The sequence below is a fragment of the Triplophysa dalaica genome, chromosome 25 (assembly GCF_015846415.1).
Source record: "Triplophysa dalaica isolate WHDGS20190420 chromosome 25, ASM1584641v1, whole genome shotgun sequence".
Taxonomy (NCBI): Eukaryota; Metazoa; Chordata; class Actinopteri; order Cypriniformes; family Nemacheilidae; genus Triplophysa; species Triplophysa dalaica.
In genome coordinates, this window is record NC_079566.1 from 14,691,691 (window position 1) to 14,711,867 (window position 20,177).

Below are 20,177 nucleotides of genomic sequence, written 5' to 3' on the forward strand. Positions count from 1 at the left end.
TATTTTATTGCTTTTAGAAGCTGATAATAAGACAAGATCAAGAGATGTGCGATAGGCAAGTAAAAATGAGGCCAGCTTTCATATCGACTAAGAATTCATGCAAGAGTAAAAAGTGCGCTAAGAACGAGATTAATAGCCTTTAAAACAAGTTAAGAAAAGTTTTAAGATTCACAAACTTGTGAGTGAGAAGCAGAGCAGAGGCACACTATGCAGGATGCCATTTTGTAATGGTGGCAGTTGAGAGTGAATGAGTCACAGCAATAGAATATGGAGAGTGTGCGGGCGGCTGGCTGTCACCGAGGCATCTTTGAATAAAACTTCACCCCCTCAAATTCAGACGGGTGCATAGGGACCTCAAGACTACGTGCGATGTGACGTTTCCCTGTTTCGTCTTTGGGGTTTGCGACAGCAGTTTGTGGGGGTTTGTTTTGTTCTACGTGCCCAACAGAAATGAAAAAAGCTGATATATGCAGTAGCTCTTAAAACTCGCAGCAACTTTTTGCATCCTTTCTTGTAAACTACATTTCGTTACACTGTACTTGTATATGTGTAATGACAATAAGGTTGAATCTAATCTAATCTAATCTAATCGGCATGACGAAGTAAATACATCGAAATAAAGTATTGGGTGTCAAGTCTCTTTTTTTTGCTTCAACGTTAGTGTAAACTTGTGCACAACATGATTTGTGTTATCCCAGCATGATCTAAGAAATGTTTCTTAACCCTTCATTGTTCATTGTACTTTTCAAATATAAATGAAGATGATCAGACACGGACTTGCGGGTTACATTCATTCCTGCAACATATACGGAGGAGGGGAAGATATAGGGAGAGCGAATGCATATTAGCCCAGGAAGAAAAATCTGTACCGTGATGCTATGCTTTCGTCACTGGCATACGTATATATCTCTCTCCCTGTGGGCTTGTTGTTGGAGAAAGCACATAACAGATAGTCACCTCTGCACCATCATTAAAGAGCTATTTATATTCCCCGGGCGGAAATTCTCTGACCTTTCTCATTAATCGATGTGTCATTTGTGAACACAAATACCGGCAGACATATTGTGTGATGCTTTGGATGTGGATTTAAAAATAGCCGAGAAGCATGATTTGTGCATACTGTGTGTCTGGTGATGTCTTCGGGTGGCTTAGCACAGTTGTTAATGGATGTTTGGTGTCCTGTGAAATCAGTGATGCACGGTAGTTAATAATCGTTTTGGTTCTGCACTCTATAGTCATTCAATAAACCATTTGCCGCATTCAAATCAAATAATGGCATCAATCATTGGGAAAAACAAAACATCAATCAATGATTCAGGTTTTCTCAAGTGCTTAGTTTGTGAGAAAGAATGTTTAATTCAATTCTCAACTCCGGTGTTTTGTCTTGGTATGAGTTGTGGCTGAGAACAAGGACAGACACGTGGAAGGAATGAAAACAGTCTTATCCTTACTGCTAGTCATAAAAATTAAAATGTGCACATGTATCATGTTAAATCATGCCATCCGATTGCTAAAACACCTGGAATACTAAATTTGATTCTTAAATTTCAAAAGACTTAATATTTAGAAATATAAATCAATCCCTTTATACAAAATCCAATTGTTTTTGTAGTAAAGTAACAAACATAAGTCACAGTGGGGTGCACAACACTGAGGTTTATAAACTCAGCTCATCCTCCTCGTCACTTCTCTGCGCACTCCAACAAACCTCACAGTCTTTCGGCGCAAAAATAAACAGTTATTATGTGTCTTAAACATCTGTGCAATGAATGCTAATCATTATAAATGAAAAAAAAAAACAGCACGGATAGCGACATCTTTAAGTGTTTAGAAACGCGCATACTAAACTGCAAAGAGTCTCGCGCGTTTGAACATTGCGTTTCGTGCATCTCCACTGGTGTGTTTTGCGCAGAAGCACATGTCAGACAAACGCAAGCTGCGTGCTGTGTGCGCCATTGTTGGTGTGGATCTGTGCGGGAAAGCCCAGCGCTGGTTGAGGGGCACAACGTGACCTAACAAACAAGGAACCTCCGGGAACACCGTCAGTCCTGAACTATGCGCACAAGGGACCCTGCCGAGGGGAATAACGACAAGCGCCGCTTTTGAAATTTCGTGCCACACGCTTTTTTCCGCGTGCTTTTTGGAAAACGCGGATTAATTTGACTTTATTTGAACTTTTAAAAGAATATTTCTAACAATTACAGCTCAGGGGGTGCGTAACGCAATTTAATATAGTGTTTTATCGGCCGTCGAGACACTCCCTGACGCCATTCGCTCTGGTTGGGAGGCGGAGACGGGACCCCCGTTGACGTCAGTGGGCCTGTCGGTTTCCTGCAATAGAAAGTGAGAGAAGATAGAGCGAGAGAGAAGGAAAAAAACACAGACCTCTGACCGTTACAAGTTGAATTCCTTTGACAACAGTTCAGACTGCACCTGTAAGTACACAAAGTTAAGAAACAGACGCGTTTCTATGTCTTAATAAGCGCTTGGATGCGCAGCGCAGTGCGTTGTATGGACACGTGAGGTGCGTTAACGTGTCTCCTAGCGCTGTTGTTTTGGGGTACATTGTTGCAAGTACACTTATGCGCATGTTTGTGTGAGTTTGCGTTAAGCTGGTTTTGGCAAGCTGTTGCTGGGTCCGGCCCGTGTTTTGTATCTCGCCGAGAGTGCACGTCTCCAGAATGTTAATACGCGGGGTGTAAATGTTTATCAAGCGCGCAACACTGTTGCAGAGAGTCGCCGATAGCGACGGCAGGTAAGCATAAAACATCCCCGTCCGAGCGCATGACACAAACTATCGTGTATCGGATGCGCGTTGCGCTCCTTCGGCCGGTTTAAAGCGCATTTTTGTATCGAATTAGGGAAGTGTAAGTGTTTCTTCTTTCGCGTCCTGTTGCAGAGGACTCACAGGGGTTTTCCCCGGCTCCGCCCTCTTCGCGTGTTCCTAAAGGCATTAATGCGCCATTCACCTGAATTGGGCATTACAAATGTTTCGCGAGAGCGCGGTGGTCACATTTGGAGGCAAATGTAGCGTTTTGGTTCCAGTCGAAGATTTAGACACGTGGTGACTCATCGCATGCGGATCTTAGTATATGCGCGACTCATCCTATATGGGCTCTTGCGGGAGCTACCCCTGTGCCATCTTTTTTTGCCAATGCATGCCAAGCAAGCTACGTATGTGACCCATGTGACTCTTGTGCAGCAGTTTCTGTTAGACTGGTTTCGGGGTGTTTCCTAAAATCTGTAGACTGATATTTTGGACATTGTGTTTTATTGTGTACTTGGCAGACGCATTGTGCATTGACGGCATGCATTGTGGTTCGAACCCCTGACCTTGACATTGCATTGTGACCATTGCGTTACAGTAGCAGGTGTGACGTGTTGCGGCGGCAACATTGTAACGTTGTATTCGCGTTGTGGGATTGTTAAAAGTCCTGCGAGTGTGCGAGACCTGGTGCATGCGCTGTGTGTGTGCTCGAATCCACGGGGAGGTGATGTCATTGCCGTAGAGATCCACACGGAGAAATCATACACACTCGTAGTAAGTGTTATGTAATGTGGTGAGGCGAAACATTTGTGCGGAATCTGGCGCGCGGTGTGAATGGATGCATGCGGGGATGTTTGGGCGAGGCATCTTTGCAACAGAGCGGAAAAAAAACGTGTATATAGAATACAACTTAAAGGATCTTCATCTAATGTGAGGGTTTACTATACCATCATGTAATGTCAAGAAACGCATTTGCTGCTTGAGACCTGCAGTTGTAATCTATTTATCATCATACATAAACAAGTTGTTATTGTCGACCAGACCAGACTGAAGTTATTTGTCTCCGTATTAAAAAATATCAGTCTACCACTAGTCAATAGTTTCTGACATTGTGTATTGCATTTATGGTTTGTATATTTTGCACCGTTACCTTATTAGTAGTACATCATCCCACCATCCCATTTTCATCATCCCACTGTTATTAAGATTTAGAAATATGCATTTGGTAGACACTTTAGCGACTCACATTGCATTGTACATTTTGTTTCTGACTATGTGCAATCCCCTGGGATCGAACCCATAACCTTGGCATTGCTGATGCCATAGTATAACCACTGATTTATTCATCTTTTTAAATCTAGTTGCGCATCATTTGGAATTAAAGTGAGTGCCTAATTCTCTGCTTAATATGCTTGATTTGAGAATTGAGGTACAAGCATGCTGCATTCTACAGAATTGCTAATTTTTATTATTTAAAAGCATGTGCATTGTTTCCAGAAACTGTAGATCAGTGTATTTTATATCTATAATGGTACACTAAATGTGGTCATTTCATAGAGAAGCAGGTGTGTGTATTCAAGTTATGCTCATCCTTCAGTCCAGACATCAAGAATAACAGGCCATTTATGTTGATCAGATTCGCGATGAAAGCACCAGACGTGTCTTTAAAATCCTGCATCTCTGGCCGTTTCTACATAGTCTGTTTTGCATTGACTTCAGTCTGTTTGTTGTCTCCATTAGATGTGCTGTGGGTGTTCCTGCAGCTTTTCCTCACGGTGATCGGCCGCAATCCATCCAGCATCGTTCCGGATGATGTTTCTCTGAGCCAGCCGGAAAAGTCTGAAAATGCCACGTACAAAGCAAAACAACCCCAAAAATCTGAAGGGTGAGATTTGAGTGTTTTTTTTATTTGGACATGCTTTGGACCGCACTGAAAAAAGTTGTGTGGAAAGTGTCTCTCATTTCTTACAAAACATTATTAAAAATATTAGTAGGTCAACAATGCTTTTAGAAAGGGGCTAACTCTAAGTCTAACTGTTACAATTGTTTTGTAAACGTTGGTGATGACTTTTGTGACTTTGTGCGTTCGTGAGGAGAATTATATTAGTGTTATGGAATCAGTTTTGCTTGTGCTGCTTGTGATCATTTCAAAGACCTAATCAAATCAGTGGATGAACACAGTTTATGTCCTGTATTGACCTTTTTCCTGTTCAGACAGGAAGTTGAAGGTATTTCACGTCACTTTCATAGAGAGCTGAGCAGCGGTAGAGTTATGATGCACTTGCTGGTTGTCATTTACAAATAACTACAAATCATGTGTTGTTTATTTACGTTGCACGTGGTCTCTAAGGTCACGCTAAATGTTGTCTTGGATTGAGACGGGACAAAAAGTGCTGCAAGCAAGTTGGTACATGCAAGAATTGCGCTTCCATGCCTGACGTCACTGTGGAATCTTAGACATTTCCTCTGTAACAGACCCCCCCACCCCACCCGTAACCCACCACTTGAACTGTACATGTTGTGACCTATGTTCTGTCATTTCAAGAGGCATGAATATTTCCTTACGCAACCAAAGTGAGATGAAGAATCTTACAAAACCCGTCATGAATATGTCGAGGTCGTATTTGACTGCAAAAGCACAAAATTATGTTTTGCATGAAGAAACTGAAGCGTTTTAACATCAATGATTTTAAAATGTGTCATTTTTTTGAATGTTTTTAACCCCCCGCGATTTTGAATATGTGTGAAAAACGAACAAAAGGCCTATATTTTTTTATTCTTGTAAATTATGTATACATCATAAAATTATTTGCTCTTCTATAGCTTGCGCATTTAAAGTCCCCGTGAAGCGGAAGTTGTGATCGTTTTTACTTGTGTATTTTGAGGCATTTCTGAGTGAAAAGGAATTTTTTATGATAAATATAGTGGGCTTTCGTCTTTCTCTGCAATTTGATAGGATGTACAAAACCAGCAGTTTCATTTTAAAATGGAACTGGGGCAGACGGACATTTGAAGGGGAGGAGTTAAAGGATGCTCCGCCCAAGCCGTCTAACATACCTCATCTATGGATGGTCATTACAGGACCGATATGCAGAGATTATGAGGACACATCCTTTTTTTAAAGAGAATGACATACATTGGTAAACTATTTAAAATAAACGCAGCAATATTTCATGAAAAACTGGCATTGCCATTTTTTATTTCACTTGGACTTTAAATAAAAAGAATCATAAATTAATACCATATTAGTAAATTAATACTAAAAATCATAAAAAAACATCTTGATGCATTTCAGATATACAAGTTTTTTTAATTGTCATGAAAATAACCCCAGAGTACAACATGCTTAGATTTCTTTAAACAAAATAGTATATATATTCTTTATGATGTGAAATTCGACACAGGCATGTTTTCATTGAATCTTGAACAGGTTCACAGTAAGAAATGGAGGACAATAACATGTTTGGAGTATGGCTTCAGGCCATAACACATAAAAATGTCAGCATGACAATGTTTTGAAATAAAGGGAACTAATTACACCGGGAGGAGGAACTAGAGAGGATTCCCTGGTTTGTGTTGGGTCACTGTGTTTTTGATGTCATGGTTACAGAGGCGACCACTGTCTATCAGCCAGGTACACGCCCTTCCTAAAACACATGTCACAATCCCATCAGACAGTCCGAGTTTAAGAGCATAAAGCTTTTATTGTTCTCAGAGGCGGGTTACCAGGGTGTATTAACTGTAAGGTAGCGTGTTGAAAATATTGCTAAGTGTCAGGCCGTGTTTGCCATCTCGTGAGCTATGCACTGTGCAGGAACGCTTTGGTGACGCAGTTTGCGGGTAAACGGGCAGGAAGTATGGAACCTCTTCCCCCCCGCCGGGCTCAATGTTTACTTTTTTGAAACAGCTGGTCTCCAAGCACACAGACGCTCGTGCTACTGTAACCCGTATGTCACACGATTCTCAGCATTTACATAAACACAAACCACTGAAGAACGGTTTCGCAGAAACCGACAAACAGGTCACGAATGCAACACAAACGTTTGTTTTCTGCTACTGTTTTGAAGTCGACACTCATTTAAAGGGACAGTTCACCTAAAATAAACTTCTCTCATCATTTATTCACCCTCATGTCCAAACCTGCATGACTTTCTTTATATTCCCCAACACAAAAGAAGATATTTTGAAGAATGTTAGTAACCTAACTACATTGAACCCCATTGACTTCCATTGTATGAACACAAAACCACATTTCTCAAAATATGTGACTAGAATAAATGATGACAGAATTTGTATTTTTGGATGAACATTTTCTTTAACGCAATGAAAAGTCCATTTAGTTTCTGTCAACATAATGCACGGCTTGATGATTTTTTTAATTCTTGATATTTTAAAATGACGCGGACCTCTTTTCTACGGTGTGTACTGTGTAAGTTAGTGTGTGAATCATTTTGCGATGTAAATTAGCATGCGCAAAGTCGTCTACTTCCTCTAAGCCGCAGCTTTGAACACGTCAAGCTTTCCTATGAAATGCATTATCCCTTGTTTATTTGCATGCACGGACACATATTCTTATTTCACAGCCTTTAAACATGGCTTGAATGTCTTGACCACGTTGCTCTTGAACATTCCTCCAATGGAAGCGGTTGGCATAGTGATTGTAGTTGCCTAAATAGTTCCTCCGGGACGTCCTCCACTTCCCATTTGTAAAACACCTCTTAACACACTTCCTCCCGAAATAGTCGCTCCGTCTCTGTCTGAGATATTGAATCAACCTGCCGTTGGGTTAACGCGCATCTCCCAAGCGCAGGTGCTCGGCTAACTGTGTCACACTGTTGCAGCTCTGTTCATGGGAGATGACCACAGAATGCTAAAATGCAAAAGTCGTAGCAGTTGTGCGACAAAGGCGCTGATTTCGTGACCTGGAACGTCCCTGTATAACTGCTCTGGTAAATGTTTTACCCAGAATGCTCAACTAGAGTGTGCGACCCGGAAAGCCTGTTAATAATCGACTCTTGGGTTGGGTCATTGACCTTCAGAGAGTCCCGGCGTGCACAGGGTCCGATTGTGCAACCCGGCGCTGATAATCTCAGGTCTGGTGACATTGATGGATCGCTTGATTCACAGTTTGCACATATATTTATTTTGTGGCAGCGGAGGAAGACTGCTCAGAGGTTGTTCTTTTGTCGTTTCAGGGATTTAATGGAGGTCTCAGTTGTGTTTAATTTCAGTATCAACTTGGTCTTAGATGTTTCTCCTGAAATTGCATAAGGAAAATAAAAGAAACGAATGAAACTGTGGCCTACACCGCAAAAAATGACGTTCTTTCTTAGTAACTTTGTATTGTTTTCCAGTACAAATGGCTAACAATTCTTGAATCAAGATGCATTTTCTTGATGAGCAAAATGACCTAAGAAAGTAAGTCTTGTTTTTCAACAAAAAATCTGAAATTTCAGTGAATTTGTAATTAAAGCAAGATAAAATCTGCCAATGGGGTAAGAAAAATAATCTTGAATTTAGTGACAGAAAAAGGTACAGCTTAATTCAAGATTATTCTTCCTACCCCATTGGCAGATTTATTTGCTTGTTTTAATCAAAAATTCACTGAAATTAAATATTTTTCTCATCGAGAAGATGCATCTTGATTGATTAATTTTTTGACATTTGTACTGGAAAACAAGATGAAAATACAAAGTAAGAAAGTCATTTTTTTTGCTGTGTAATTGTTGAAATGAAGAGTGTGGATGTGTGAAATGAATGTTTTTTGCTAAGGTAAATTAATCTGGATAGGGTTAATTTAATGAGAAAGGTTTGAGATCTTCAATAATATTGACAGACTTGACAAATCTAAGATCACTTTGAGGCATTGTTGACATCATTTTTGAGATAAAATAGAATAAATAATTGATTTATTTTATTGAATGATGATCTGAATGATTTCGTAGCTGACAGCTCATCAGGTGGAGAAATCTTTAAAGAATTATTCTGTGTCCTCAAGGCTGTATTGAGTCGGCAAAGAAACCTCGGCCATTGGCGTGAATCTATAGAAAAACTGTTCGGGTTTATTAGGGTGTGTTTGGATGGACTTTCAAAACAAAGCAAGAAGAATCCAGCAAACATTTTTTAAATGATCGCTCTGTTAAAGTCAACATCAAGTTAAACCAGTGAGTTGGGCTGGGACTACTTTGACTTGAGCCATTGAGGAACACCCTAGCAACCGCATCGCAACACTCAGAACACAATTGTGGAGGCGAGTTTCGCATTGGCAAAAACCACACACTTATTTTCTAATTCAATATCAGAATTCAGAAGGACAGAAAGGTGATTTTTTTGGATGTTGTATTGGCTAATTTTCTTTAATGTTCTTCTCCGGTCCCAACTCTCTGCTTCCACTTACCATCAGATGTCAAAAGGTCTAGATGGGGTTAAGAGGGGTCCATGCACCCGCTGGTTTCCAGAAACTTACAGTCTTTTGTAGCACTAAACAGGAAGTTGACAGATGGTTCTGGGCTCACCTGACCTGATTTGGTACGTCATCTCAAAAAGCAACATTTTTTTTTAAGAAGCAAAACATTTGTATGACAATCAGCCATTTATTTTCCCAGTTGTCAAGAAAAATCTAAATTTTATTGATGCAATGCAAAGGCCTTTATATGATAAGATACAGTAAGTATATACTTTAGTAGAAGATGTAGGTGAACATTATATAATGAAATGCATTGAAGAGATTTAAGATTTTCGGATGAGATTTTAAATGACATTAATATAATGTTGATAATACACATCTTAATTGTTCTAAGAATTATTTATGTCGCAAACTTATTATTTTAATATGAATTATTATGAATCATTTAATTTATTTTTATTTAAGGGTGCTTAAAGTTGTGATGGAAGTTTGTTGCACGTTTGAGGATGGCAGAATTTTACCTGTTGTTTCATGTTTTACAAGTGCAAACCAGTTTTTTTTTTTTGCATTTCCGCACTTTTCCATACAGCTGTGAAACTCTCTCTTTCTCCCTCCCTCTCTCTCTCTCTCTCACTCTCTCTGTTCTTGTTCCCTGCGGCTGGGATCACCCTCCGTTTTAGCAACAGTAACTATAACAGAAGCACAGTAACAGGTTTGGCCATGTCTGATCGACTATCAGGAAACTGTGTGTGTGTATGAGAGAGAGAGGGCAAGAAATTGAACGTGAGAGGTTGTTTTTCATATGGCATAAAGAGTTTTGGTGTGGATGTCACATGCACTGGTCTCTTTTAAATGGCCTGTACTGTTTTTATTTTCATAGTTTTTTTTCCGCCTTCATCCATGGAAACGCTGACTGCTTCCAGTAATACAGCTATAAATGTTTTTCAAGAAGGAAGGGTGTCCAACACACATTGGTTTGCAGTATATTTCTTTGTTTGCTTGCTGTGGGTTTTTCTGACATCATTGGGGGCTACAGACGGGTCCTTCTGCTCTGTTATCACAAGGTTTCAATGTAGAGTCAGTTTAGGGTAATGGTCAGCATAGATACAGTTAACTTTTCATTAATCGAGATATGAGATTAAGGGGGGACTTTGTGGTAATATCTCGCATGCTTTCCACGTTTGTTCAGTCAGATGATGAGAATTTCAAATCCACGACTCAACAAAATACTTGGTGACACAATACTTGTTTTCAGTTACAAAATCAAAGTCTATGAATTTAACTTCTTAGGAGTCAACAGCTTTTGTTATTATGCCACTGTCAAAATATTTGACATTGTTCTTTTTTTTTATTTTAGAAACAATGACCAACTTTTTCAGGTGTAGGTAATATCAGGTACTGTCAAAATACATGGTTAGAAGTGTTTTGTGATGTCCTTGAAACAGGCAAATTGTTAGACAAACTGGCTTGAAAATGAAAAACAAAATTTACATTTTGGAGTTGAATTAATGTTAATATGTATAATATATTTAATGATGAAACCAATTATATAAATAACTAGATGCCGCATTAGCATCTTTTTCTATGGGCTGTTGGTACTGTTTAGGGTGTTAACAAAATATTATATGCTTTCCTACTTTAAGTCGCTTTGGATGAGCCAAATTAATAATGTAAATGTAGGTCGTCCGCCATGTTGGAACTGTGTTGCCAAGTCTGCATCTTTCTGTGAAATGGGTAACTTTGTAACTTTTGTTCTGGTTTGTTTTATCCACATGTTAGGAGTGGAAGAATATTATTGTTATAAAATTGTTATATAGCTGTCAATCTTAAAATTATTTTATTTATGAATGTAAAGTTCTGTTATTTGGACTAGGGACGTAACCTTGTGAAGAAGTATTTTGATTCGCTGATCTGGCAACCCTGCCAAGCCGGTCTGTTCCACTCAAGAGCAAGCTGACTGTGACTGATTATGAAAACATATTTGTTGTTGCGCAAACTCAAACGTTATATTTGCTACACCAACACATGGAAGAGTATCCAATTTTTCGGAAATCACAAAGCACAGCTATATCGAACTGTGAGTGGACTGTTCAAAAATGGCTGACGATTCTACGTTCCTGAAGCGCTTGATGTGGCATCTAGTTATTTATATCTATAGATGACACTACTTCCTCCTATCTTATCGATGTCAATGTTTAAAATTCTGGATCAACATACCGCTGGCTTCAAACTTTATTTCAAATATCTTAGTCGTAGACTTTGTGCTAACCCTCTCTAGAGTAGATCCCTATCAATTTTGTTTTATAGGAGATGAATCTTGGCAAAAACCATTGTAACCATGGTACATTTTTTTAAAGAAAAGTTAACTTCACTCCTGAGTTTTTGTGCTTTTCTTTGAGGCTGTTAGCTGGCCTTAAATTGCTTTGTGCCGTAGGTGTCTACACCTGAATCCATCTGAAACTTAAGCCTAGCTGCTTAATACACTCGAGCCCCCCCTCTTCCCTCCACCCCCTCGCTGTGTCTGAGCACTTTCATTCTGACTGTCTGTCAAGCTCTGACTGTGTATCTGACCGAAGTGACTAATACTGGACTAACACCACCCACCGGCTTTACTCTGAGAAGCTTCTGCAAGTGTGCGTTTGTGTGTTCGATGAGGTATATCACATGCAATGCTTTAAAAAACGCTTGTGTTTCAGTAGCTCAGTTTTTTTGAGAATTGCGTCAGCCGATGAAAAGGTTGAAAAGTTGAATATCCAGTAAGCGCATGTATGTGATAAAAACTTACACCGAATTTACTGTAAGTCGCTTTGAATAAAAGTGCCAAATGCGTTAATGTAAATACACCAGCACATTTTCAGAAAATTCATTTACACCCACGTGTGATCTCGGCCTGTATATCAGGATTAGACGACTGTGTGGTCAGGAAAAAAAAATCAGCTACATTTGGTTTGTCGCTGTTTAAATAATGACAGAAGATTGTGTATATCTTTCTGGGGTTTTCTGCATGCCTTCATTCACCGCGTTGTGTCTCAGTTTTTAAAATTCAAGTTTAAACACTGATTCAGACTAGCAAACAGAAACTGTAGTGCTTGTGGTTTTGAAGATTGCTGGTGATTTAAAAGCATTACAATTTACTTTTGTCATGTTTTAATTTCATGTGGAACATTTTTCAGTGTAAAAATTTAGGTGGGGTTAGATGTTATCCGCTTGGAACCGATTGGACCGCGAAAATTGGGCATTTGATATACCAGACTTGAACCAGTACTAAATGTGAGAGTGGAGTGTGGAGGACTTAGTCATCTTCTGAAACACAGAACACCCACTTCTGAAGAGCCTTTTAAAGTGGGACATGAAGGCTGAAGGTCAAGTTCACCTTCAAGAGCATCTCCATGTATCACGATGTTCACGCACACTCAAATATTGTCTTAACTTTTATGGTTTACTGAATTAAGTATCTTTACTATTGGCATGATATTAACAGGCTGAATAACCTATATAGCGACAGGAAAGCCTTATAAGGTCGTTGCGTGGGGCATGCGTGTTTGTGTGCGAGGTTTACACGAGTGAAGAGCTAGCTGTTGCTACGGCAACAGGAACAGCACGTATCTGTGTGCAGACTGACTGCAGAATGAGAACTACGATTTTTCTTTTTTGGGGAAAAAGGTGGATTGACTTGAACAATTGATTATATGTGGGAGAGACCCCAGAGGGGATCAGGGGATAGTGATGGAGGAAAAGAATGGGCACGAGAGAAGGAGAGAGAGAGAGAGAGGATGCAGAAGGCAGTTTGGCAGCTGTGAACATGAGCCCAAGGACCCAACATGAATCCGGTAACCTCTCATACGGAGAGTGAAGGAAAGAAAAAAGGTTTAAAGTCCCGGTTAAATAAAAAAATGACAATGCCTATTTTATAGGAAATATTGCAGCGTTTACTGTAAATAGTTTATCAATGTGGGTCATTCTCTTTTAAAATTCGTGTGCCCTCTTCCTTTCCCGTAATTACTATCCATCTTAAATTATGTGTTAGACGGCTTGGGCGGAGCATCCGTTGACTCCTCCCCTTCAATTGTCACTCTGCTGCCTGTTCCATTTGAAAATGCAATGGCTGTTTTTATACATCCAATCAAATCACAGAAAAAGACAAAAAAAATTCTCATTAGAAATTCAGTTTCACCCAGAAATGCGTCAAAATTCAGAAGCAAAAATAATCGAGACTTCTGCTTCACGGGGACTTTAAAAGAAAAAAGGATTTGATAAAAGACTTGTGAATAGATAGAAAAAAGTCAGTACACAATTAGTTGCACTCATGTCTTTGCATGACTTTCATTGTTTGGAGGAAGCAGAAGGAGATATTTTTGCAAGCCTGGCATGACGTACCTTGATATGGCATATTTGAACACAAACACAAACAAGATTTGAAAGCTGCGACGGAGTAGAAGATTATCAGTCAACTGATAATAAAAATAGAATTCCAGTCTGTTTTTGGCACACAAAGCTATCACAAAGTCTCAGATGCACAAATCGGATGGCCACATTTTTTGCGTGTTTTATGCCTCTTTTGTTATCTGGTTTTATACGAGGGTGAGTAAATTATGAAATATTTTTGGGGTGAACTGTCCCTTTAATAGCAGATTTTTCTTTGTGTGTGTGTTCTTCTATCTCACCACCAGAAAAAAATATGTTCTCCCGCGTGTGTGTTTGTGCTTTTGTATGCTTTGGAAGCGAATGAACGAAAAAGAAGATTCACGCAGCACAATGCCAGATTCACCTCATGTGTTTGCGTTTCTCTGAGAATCTTTTCATTCAGATGTTGCTGGTCCCTCATGTGACGATCATCACAGATCATTAGATTCAAATAAATTTGTGCTTTAGACAAATACTGTAGAAATGCTACTAATATTGACTCATTTTACTGCAGTGACACATGAAAGAGATTATTTATTAGTTGTGTGCAATAAAATAAGACACAAAGCAAAACATTTTTTTATATTATGTTATAATATGAATCCGTGCCCTTATGGTATACAGTAAATGGAAAAGGGCAAAGTTTATACACACACACATACTCTCTGTCTTTCACAGGAAAGTATTTGTGTGTGTTAGATTATAAAACATGACTGTTCCCATTTAAAACATAGACCTCTCTCTCTCTTTCATTCTCTGTGTCTGTCTCTCTCTGTCTCCAGCCTTGACTTTGTCCTTAAAGGGATAGACAGTTTTTGACTATTTGCTTTTATTTAATTTACTCATACTCAGATTTAGACTTCAAGCGATTGATAATTTAATGGTCTCACAAATTATTACTTGTGGAAATATGACTTCTTTATGCTATTATCCACACACAGATATTTAGAAAGGCTTCTGTTGTTTTAATGTAAATATAATTACCCCAGACTCTACCCCTAAAGGAACATTTTGCAATTTTAGAAACTGGGACATAGTTAGCGTTGAAGAGCATCTGAGTACCAAAGGAAGTTATTTTCATATTTTGCTCATATCTGGAGAATATTTGCTTCCTGAAGAGGTTCTCTAAATTCTGTTTCTCTTTTATAAGTGTGTTCGGATAGTGGTTAATAATACAAAGAATATGATTTAGCATTTAATAGCTTGTGGATGTAATCTGACTTTTGACGTGATACAGAAATAAGATAAAAGCACAGATTTTTTGCCTTTCTTTTTATTCCTCCAAAACATCTGTCATTTCTCTTCTGCTTTAAAATTTAGCTGCAATGATTTGCCACAACATATTGCGTTTGTTGTATTCTTCACCGAGGTGGAAAAACAACAACATTACAAAAAAATATATTTTTATGTCACCGAAGCCGTGTTCTTAGATGATAAATCCTCTTTCTTGTGTTCTAAATGATTTCTTCCGTTTTGTTAGTTTTCACCATATTTACAGCCCCTGCTGTGAACCATATGCCCTCTCTTTAGAGCTCCGCCTACCACAGACAAAAGTGCAAAATGATTGACAGGCAAAAAGCTTGTCTAATTGGCTAGAAGCAATTATGGTCTACGATCAGAATCTTTTTTTGTGTGTGTTTATAAAGCCTATAGGGCTGTCACAGACATGTGATTTATATTCTGTTTCAATCTGTTGCATAGATATCTGTCAGATATGAAGCAGTTTTTTATTATTTTATATATTGGGTTGTGATTAGAATGATAAAAATCAGATGATTTGAGGGGCACAAATGATTTTGATCAAAGTTTGATCATTATAATTGATTTGAGAAAATGCTCGCAATTCATGAATGGGAACGAGACGAGATTCACGGGTGAACCATTGATAAAGAGAGCGAGAGAGAGAGAGAGCGAGACAGAGAGAGAGAGAGCGAGAGGAGGCAGATTCAGCAGTGATGGGGTTAAACCATGTATGGCAAGAGCGAGTGAGGATGAATGAAAATGAGGGGGAAAAATGAAAGGCAGTCAGAGAAAGTGATTGGCAGAGAGGAATGAATGAGGACGAGATCCGTGTCGTGAAGCGGGAGACGCGATTGCGGTTTCTCTCTGTGTTTTTTTTTTTATTTGCCCTCTAGCTGAGCTTTTCTGTCTGGCGTAACGTGGGCTGTTTCTTCGGCAGCTGTTGCTATGGGAATTTCTGCGGTAGGGGAGGAGGGCTGGGGTTCGAGCATTCCTACGAATCTCCTCTTGCGGTCTTCCCTTCATTTCCCGTTTTATAGATCTACAAATTAGAAAGAAATTAGTCTGAAAGCGAGCATTTCCCGTTGTGCGGTGGCGGGACAGATCTGCATGATCTTTTTCTCTTGTTTTGATAATATTTGGAGCTATGCCAGAATAAACGCCTCACGCAGTAGCACAGGACATGTTTGATTCAGAGAATGGCAATAAATGCAAATGTTGTGGACAAAAAGTTTTTTTCTCATTTGTTTTGCATCAAACTACCATAATGCAGATAATTTTACTTTAGATTCACACATCACCTTGAAAATGGCGGATCAATATTCTCCTACAGCATTTATTACATGATCTGCTTTCAATTGCTCCAAATGTCGTTGATCCATGTATACGGACACATACACTGTAACAAAAATTGTTGAGTCAACTTTAAATAATAAGGCGACCTATCACAAGCATCTTTTTGAGTTAACTCAACAAACAGAGACTGAAATCCACCAAATTTAAAATATAATGTTTGAGTCATAAGTTGTCAAGTTTACCTAATGAACAACAGAACAAATTATTTTTTGTTGGCTGAACATATTCAGAACATATTGATTATTTATAAGCAGTGTTGGGTAAATTACTAAAATGTTTTATTCATTACTAGTTTCTTATTACATATTCAACTGTGTAATTAGATTACTGTACAAATGACTCTCTCCAAAAAGTATTTAATTACTTATTACTAGTTACTTTCTATATCTTATATCGACCTTGATTAGTTAAGTGATTCAATGTGAGACAAGAAACGACAAGAAATAAAATAAAGTTACATAAAGTAGTCATATTAACGGACTAAAGTATTACAAATGTGAGAATTATACATTAACACGTGCATTTTAAAGTTAAACTTGAATTTTAATATCAATTCCACTATTGTATACATTACACAGTATTTAGTTCAATTACATCCGAAGTAACTGTAATTAAATTACAGACAACATTAGAGTAATCCCTTACTTTACTTTTAAAGGGAAAAGTAATTTAATAACAGTAACTAATTACACCCAACACATTTTATAAGTAAACAAATGTATTTGTCTTTTACTACAATTGGACATGTTTTCTGCCTCAAACAGACCAAAACTTTGATCAAATAACAGTTTGTGTTGAGAGCATTTTTACCGGATGTGCCCATGTGTCATGCACTTACACCTCAAGATTGAACACACAAACCTCAACCCTGGTAACGATCAAAAAAGTAATTCATTAAAAATCTCAACACAACTGATATCTAACAACAAGGATATTAAAGCATAAATTAAGCCTGCAAGAAATACAACTTTTTTTTAAAGATAAACAAATAAGAAACACAGAATTGAACATGCTGCAATTCATCTGGAAACTTTTAAACTCTTACATTACAATATGGTTTGTTCAGAATATACAGTTTTGTAAGTTGGCCAAACTTTTTGATGCATTTTGGCCTGAAACTTGAGAATCTAAGTCTGGTAAACAAAATAATCTTTGTTTACTTTGTTCAGTATATGCAAAACAATAATTTGACTCCTTTAACTAAAAACTCTTTATGCTACTTATTTTTCTTTGTTGGGAGAACATTTTGCTAGTTGGTTTTTTTTATACAGTGTATGCATACTGTATGCCGTTCTAAATATATGTATTGATTTGCTTACGGATTTTATGAGTTTTCTCGGCATGTCTGTTTATGAATGTACAAGCGCTTGTTTACAGGGATAAAGTGATGAGATTATGTGTGTGTTTGTGTGCTGTGAGCGTGGGAACCGCTGGGGTTTGACTACACTACGCCTGGGGTGTGTGACTGTGTACGTCTAGGTATGGTGACTAATTGTGTGTGTGTGTTTGTGTGTTTGTGTGAATCAAGCTCATCCACCCAGAACACCTCACAGGTGTTAACCAGAGATATCCTGACAGCTGTGTTGGTGAATGTGTGCTGCATGCATTTCAAAAGCCTGCCCTAAATATCTTAAATGTAGCGTGCACGATGTCATAATATTTGTTGCATTTCTAAATTATAATCATCAGTCATTGTCAGTCCTAAAATAACCATTGAAACATGTTTTAACTAGTAAATATGCTTTTCCGCCTTTATTTGCAGTACCATTGTTTTACTATAATAACCACATGGTTTTACCATCATATTTGTTGTTGGAATTGTTACATACTATGGTACCGACCAATGCGACACAACAAACAGCTTGTTCTAATAGTTTGGTTGTGTTGCACCGCATCCAGTGTGGACAAAATGTAAAGTTATAATAGGTTATATAGCGTTGTATTTTCTTGTGTCGTGTCGTGTCGCGACATCTCTAGTTATTTTTTTACATCTCTAGTTATTATAAATATGTATAAATTTACTTTCAAAATAAGTAAAAAATGAAATCAATTCTGGGGCCCCCTTGACTACCATAATAGTTTTTCTCCTACTATGGTAGTCAATGGGGTCCCAGAACTGTTTGGTCACAAACATTCTTCCAAATATCTTTCTTTGTGTTTGGAACAATTCAAGGGTGATTAAATGATGACAGAATTTTCAATTTTGGGTGAACTATCCCTTTACATTTACGCATTTAGCAGACGCTTGGACTAAAGCAACTTACAATGCAAAGTCCTATACATTTATACATAGGTATGAGCAATCCACTGGGATTGAACCCACGACCTTACGTTGTTGACTCAATGCTCTTACCACTGAGCTATTGGAAAGCTGAACCTTTCAGGTTCTGATTGTTAACATTAGTAAATGCAGAAGCTAATACAGACTTTAAATGAACAATTTAGTTCACCAGTATTTATTCAACTTTGTTAATGTGAGTTATTGAAAAAACGTTTCATGTTATTATTTTACTGTGCAATAACTAATTTGAATTAATATTTTTATTAGTAAATGCTTAACTTAACATGAAGTAGGATTAATAGATGCTGTGTGTTGTTTATTGTTATTTCATCTTTAGCGAATGCATTAACTAATGTAAACAAATATCAATGTGTAACCATCTATACTATAATAAAACCATTGTGAATTTTTATTAGGGTATCGCTGTGACAGTCACTATTAAATATGCATGCCGTTCAGCTCAAACCGGAGCATTGATGTCTGTTTACATCTTTCAGCATGTTTATGTTTGTATATTTCTGGTGGGAGGCTGTGGCGTGTGTGGGCCGTGCGAGTCGTGTATTAATAGGTGTGTTTGAGCGGGATGTGGGCGGTAGCTCTCCACAAGTGGGTTAGGAGCTAATCTGATGCTGACAAACATTTCAGGCTCCTCGGTTGTGCACAGCTCGAGCGCTCAGCCGAGGGAATCAGTCTGCTGGCTTTTTATAGACCTTCAACTCTGTTCTGTGTCTCATTCGCTAAGAGAGGAAGTCCGTGTGGTGGTATTCAGGGCTTTCTCTGCGCTGGGATTAAAAACACGGAGAAAAGTCGCTAGTGAGAAAAGAAGGCAGGAGGAGGAGGAGACGAGAGAGAAGGAAGGAGGGTTGTGAACGGTATCTTATTCAGGAGTGAGTGAGTGAGCGAGCTATCGACACACAGCCTGGCTTTCATACGAGTGAAAGCGAAACAGAGAAAGAGTTTCTAGGCGAGGTCTGTTCGCTGTGTGTTGTGGTTATGTGGTGTGTGTGTTTGAGAGAGGACACATCCAGGTGTTCCCCAGCGGCGTTCCACACCGCTTCAGGGAAATCCATCTCATCCTGATACAGAAACACTTTCAGCGGGACAGAAAACAACCCTGTCGTCTGTGTATCAACAGTGCTCAGGTATTTTGTGTTCGAGCTTGCGATCATGTGGTGACCTGTTTTGATTCTATGTTCCTCTTTCTCTTCTTTTATATGAACCAAAATAAGTTAATTTCACGTTTGCTCTATTTTTTCTAAATTCTCTTTGCATGTGTATGTTGTAGTCTGATTATCCAAACTTATGCTCGTGTTCTTTGAAAAGTGTTGTCGGCTTACGGTCCTGTTTGTCAAGTTGTCGCTGACCTTTTAATATGTTTTAACATGTCACACAAGCTTTGCATTTGTATTTTTAAGCATCGAGTCAACTTGGTCTTATTTATGTGCAGCTATTCACGATGCACGTTGATTTTAGAAAATAATGCTGAACCACTGTTTGAATTTCATAAAATAAACAGTTCAATTTGCAGTGACTTTAAGAAACCAAAATATTTATATTTTATATATACATGTATTCATAGATTTGTATGTTAAAGGTGGATCTATTGACAGAAATGCAATGTAATATACATAACTAGAGTTGTAAAACGACCTTACATAATGAAACGTTACTTTTTAAAACATAAAATGATCTATTTCGATCTGTATACACCTTAGAATTCACCA

The 20,177-nt window shown here is 38.3% G+C and overlaps 1 protein-coding gene across 3 annotated transcripts in view; it reads left to right on the forward strand.

The window, feature by feature from the left end:
• Positions 1 to 2,328: 2,328 nt before the first annotated feature.
• hivep1 (HIVEP zinc finger 1) overlaps positions 2,329 to 20,177 on the forward strand; it is a 47,531-nt gene continuing 29,682 nt past the window's right edge. For 2 of the 3 annotated variants that reach the window (XM_056741000.1, XM_056741003.1), the window contains exons 1-2: positions 2,329 to 2,435; positions 4,508 to 4,652. In XM_056741000.1, the coding sequence (XP_056596978.1) occupies positions 4,613 to 4,652 (40 nt within the window). In that variant the 5' untranslated portion in view covers positions 2,329 to 2,435; positions 4,508 to 4,612. Of the gene's footprint in view, positions 2,436 to 2,615; positions 2,756 to 4,507; positions 4,653 to 20,177 lie in introns of those variants that run through there. The other variant, XM_056741001.1, reaches the window with a different exon arrangement.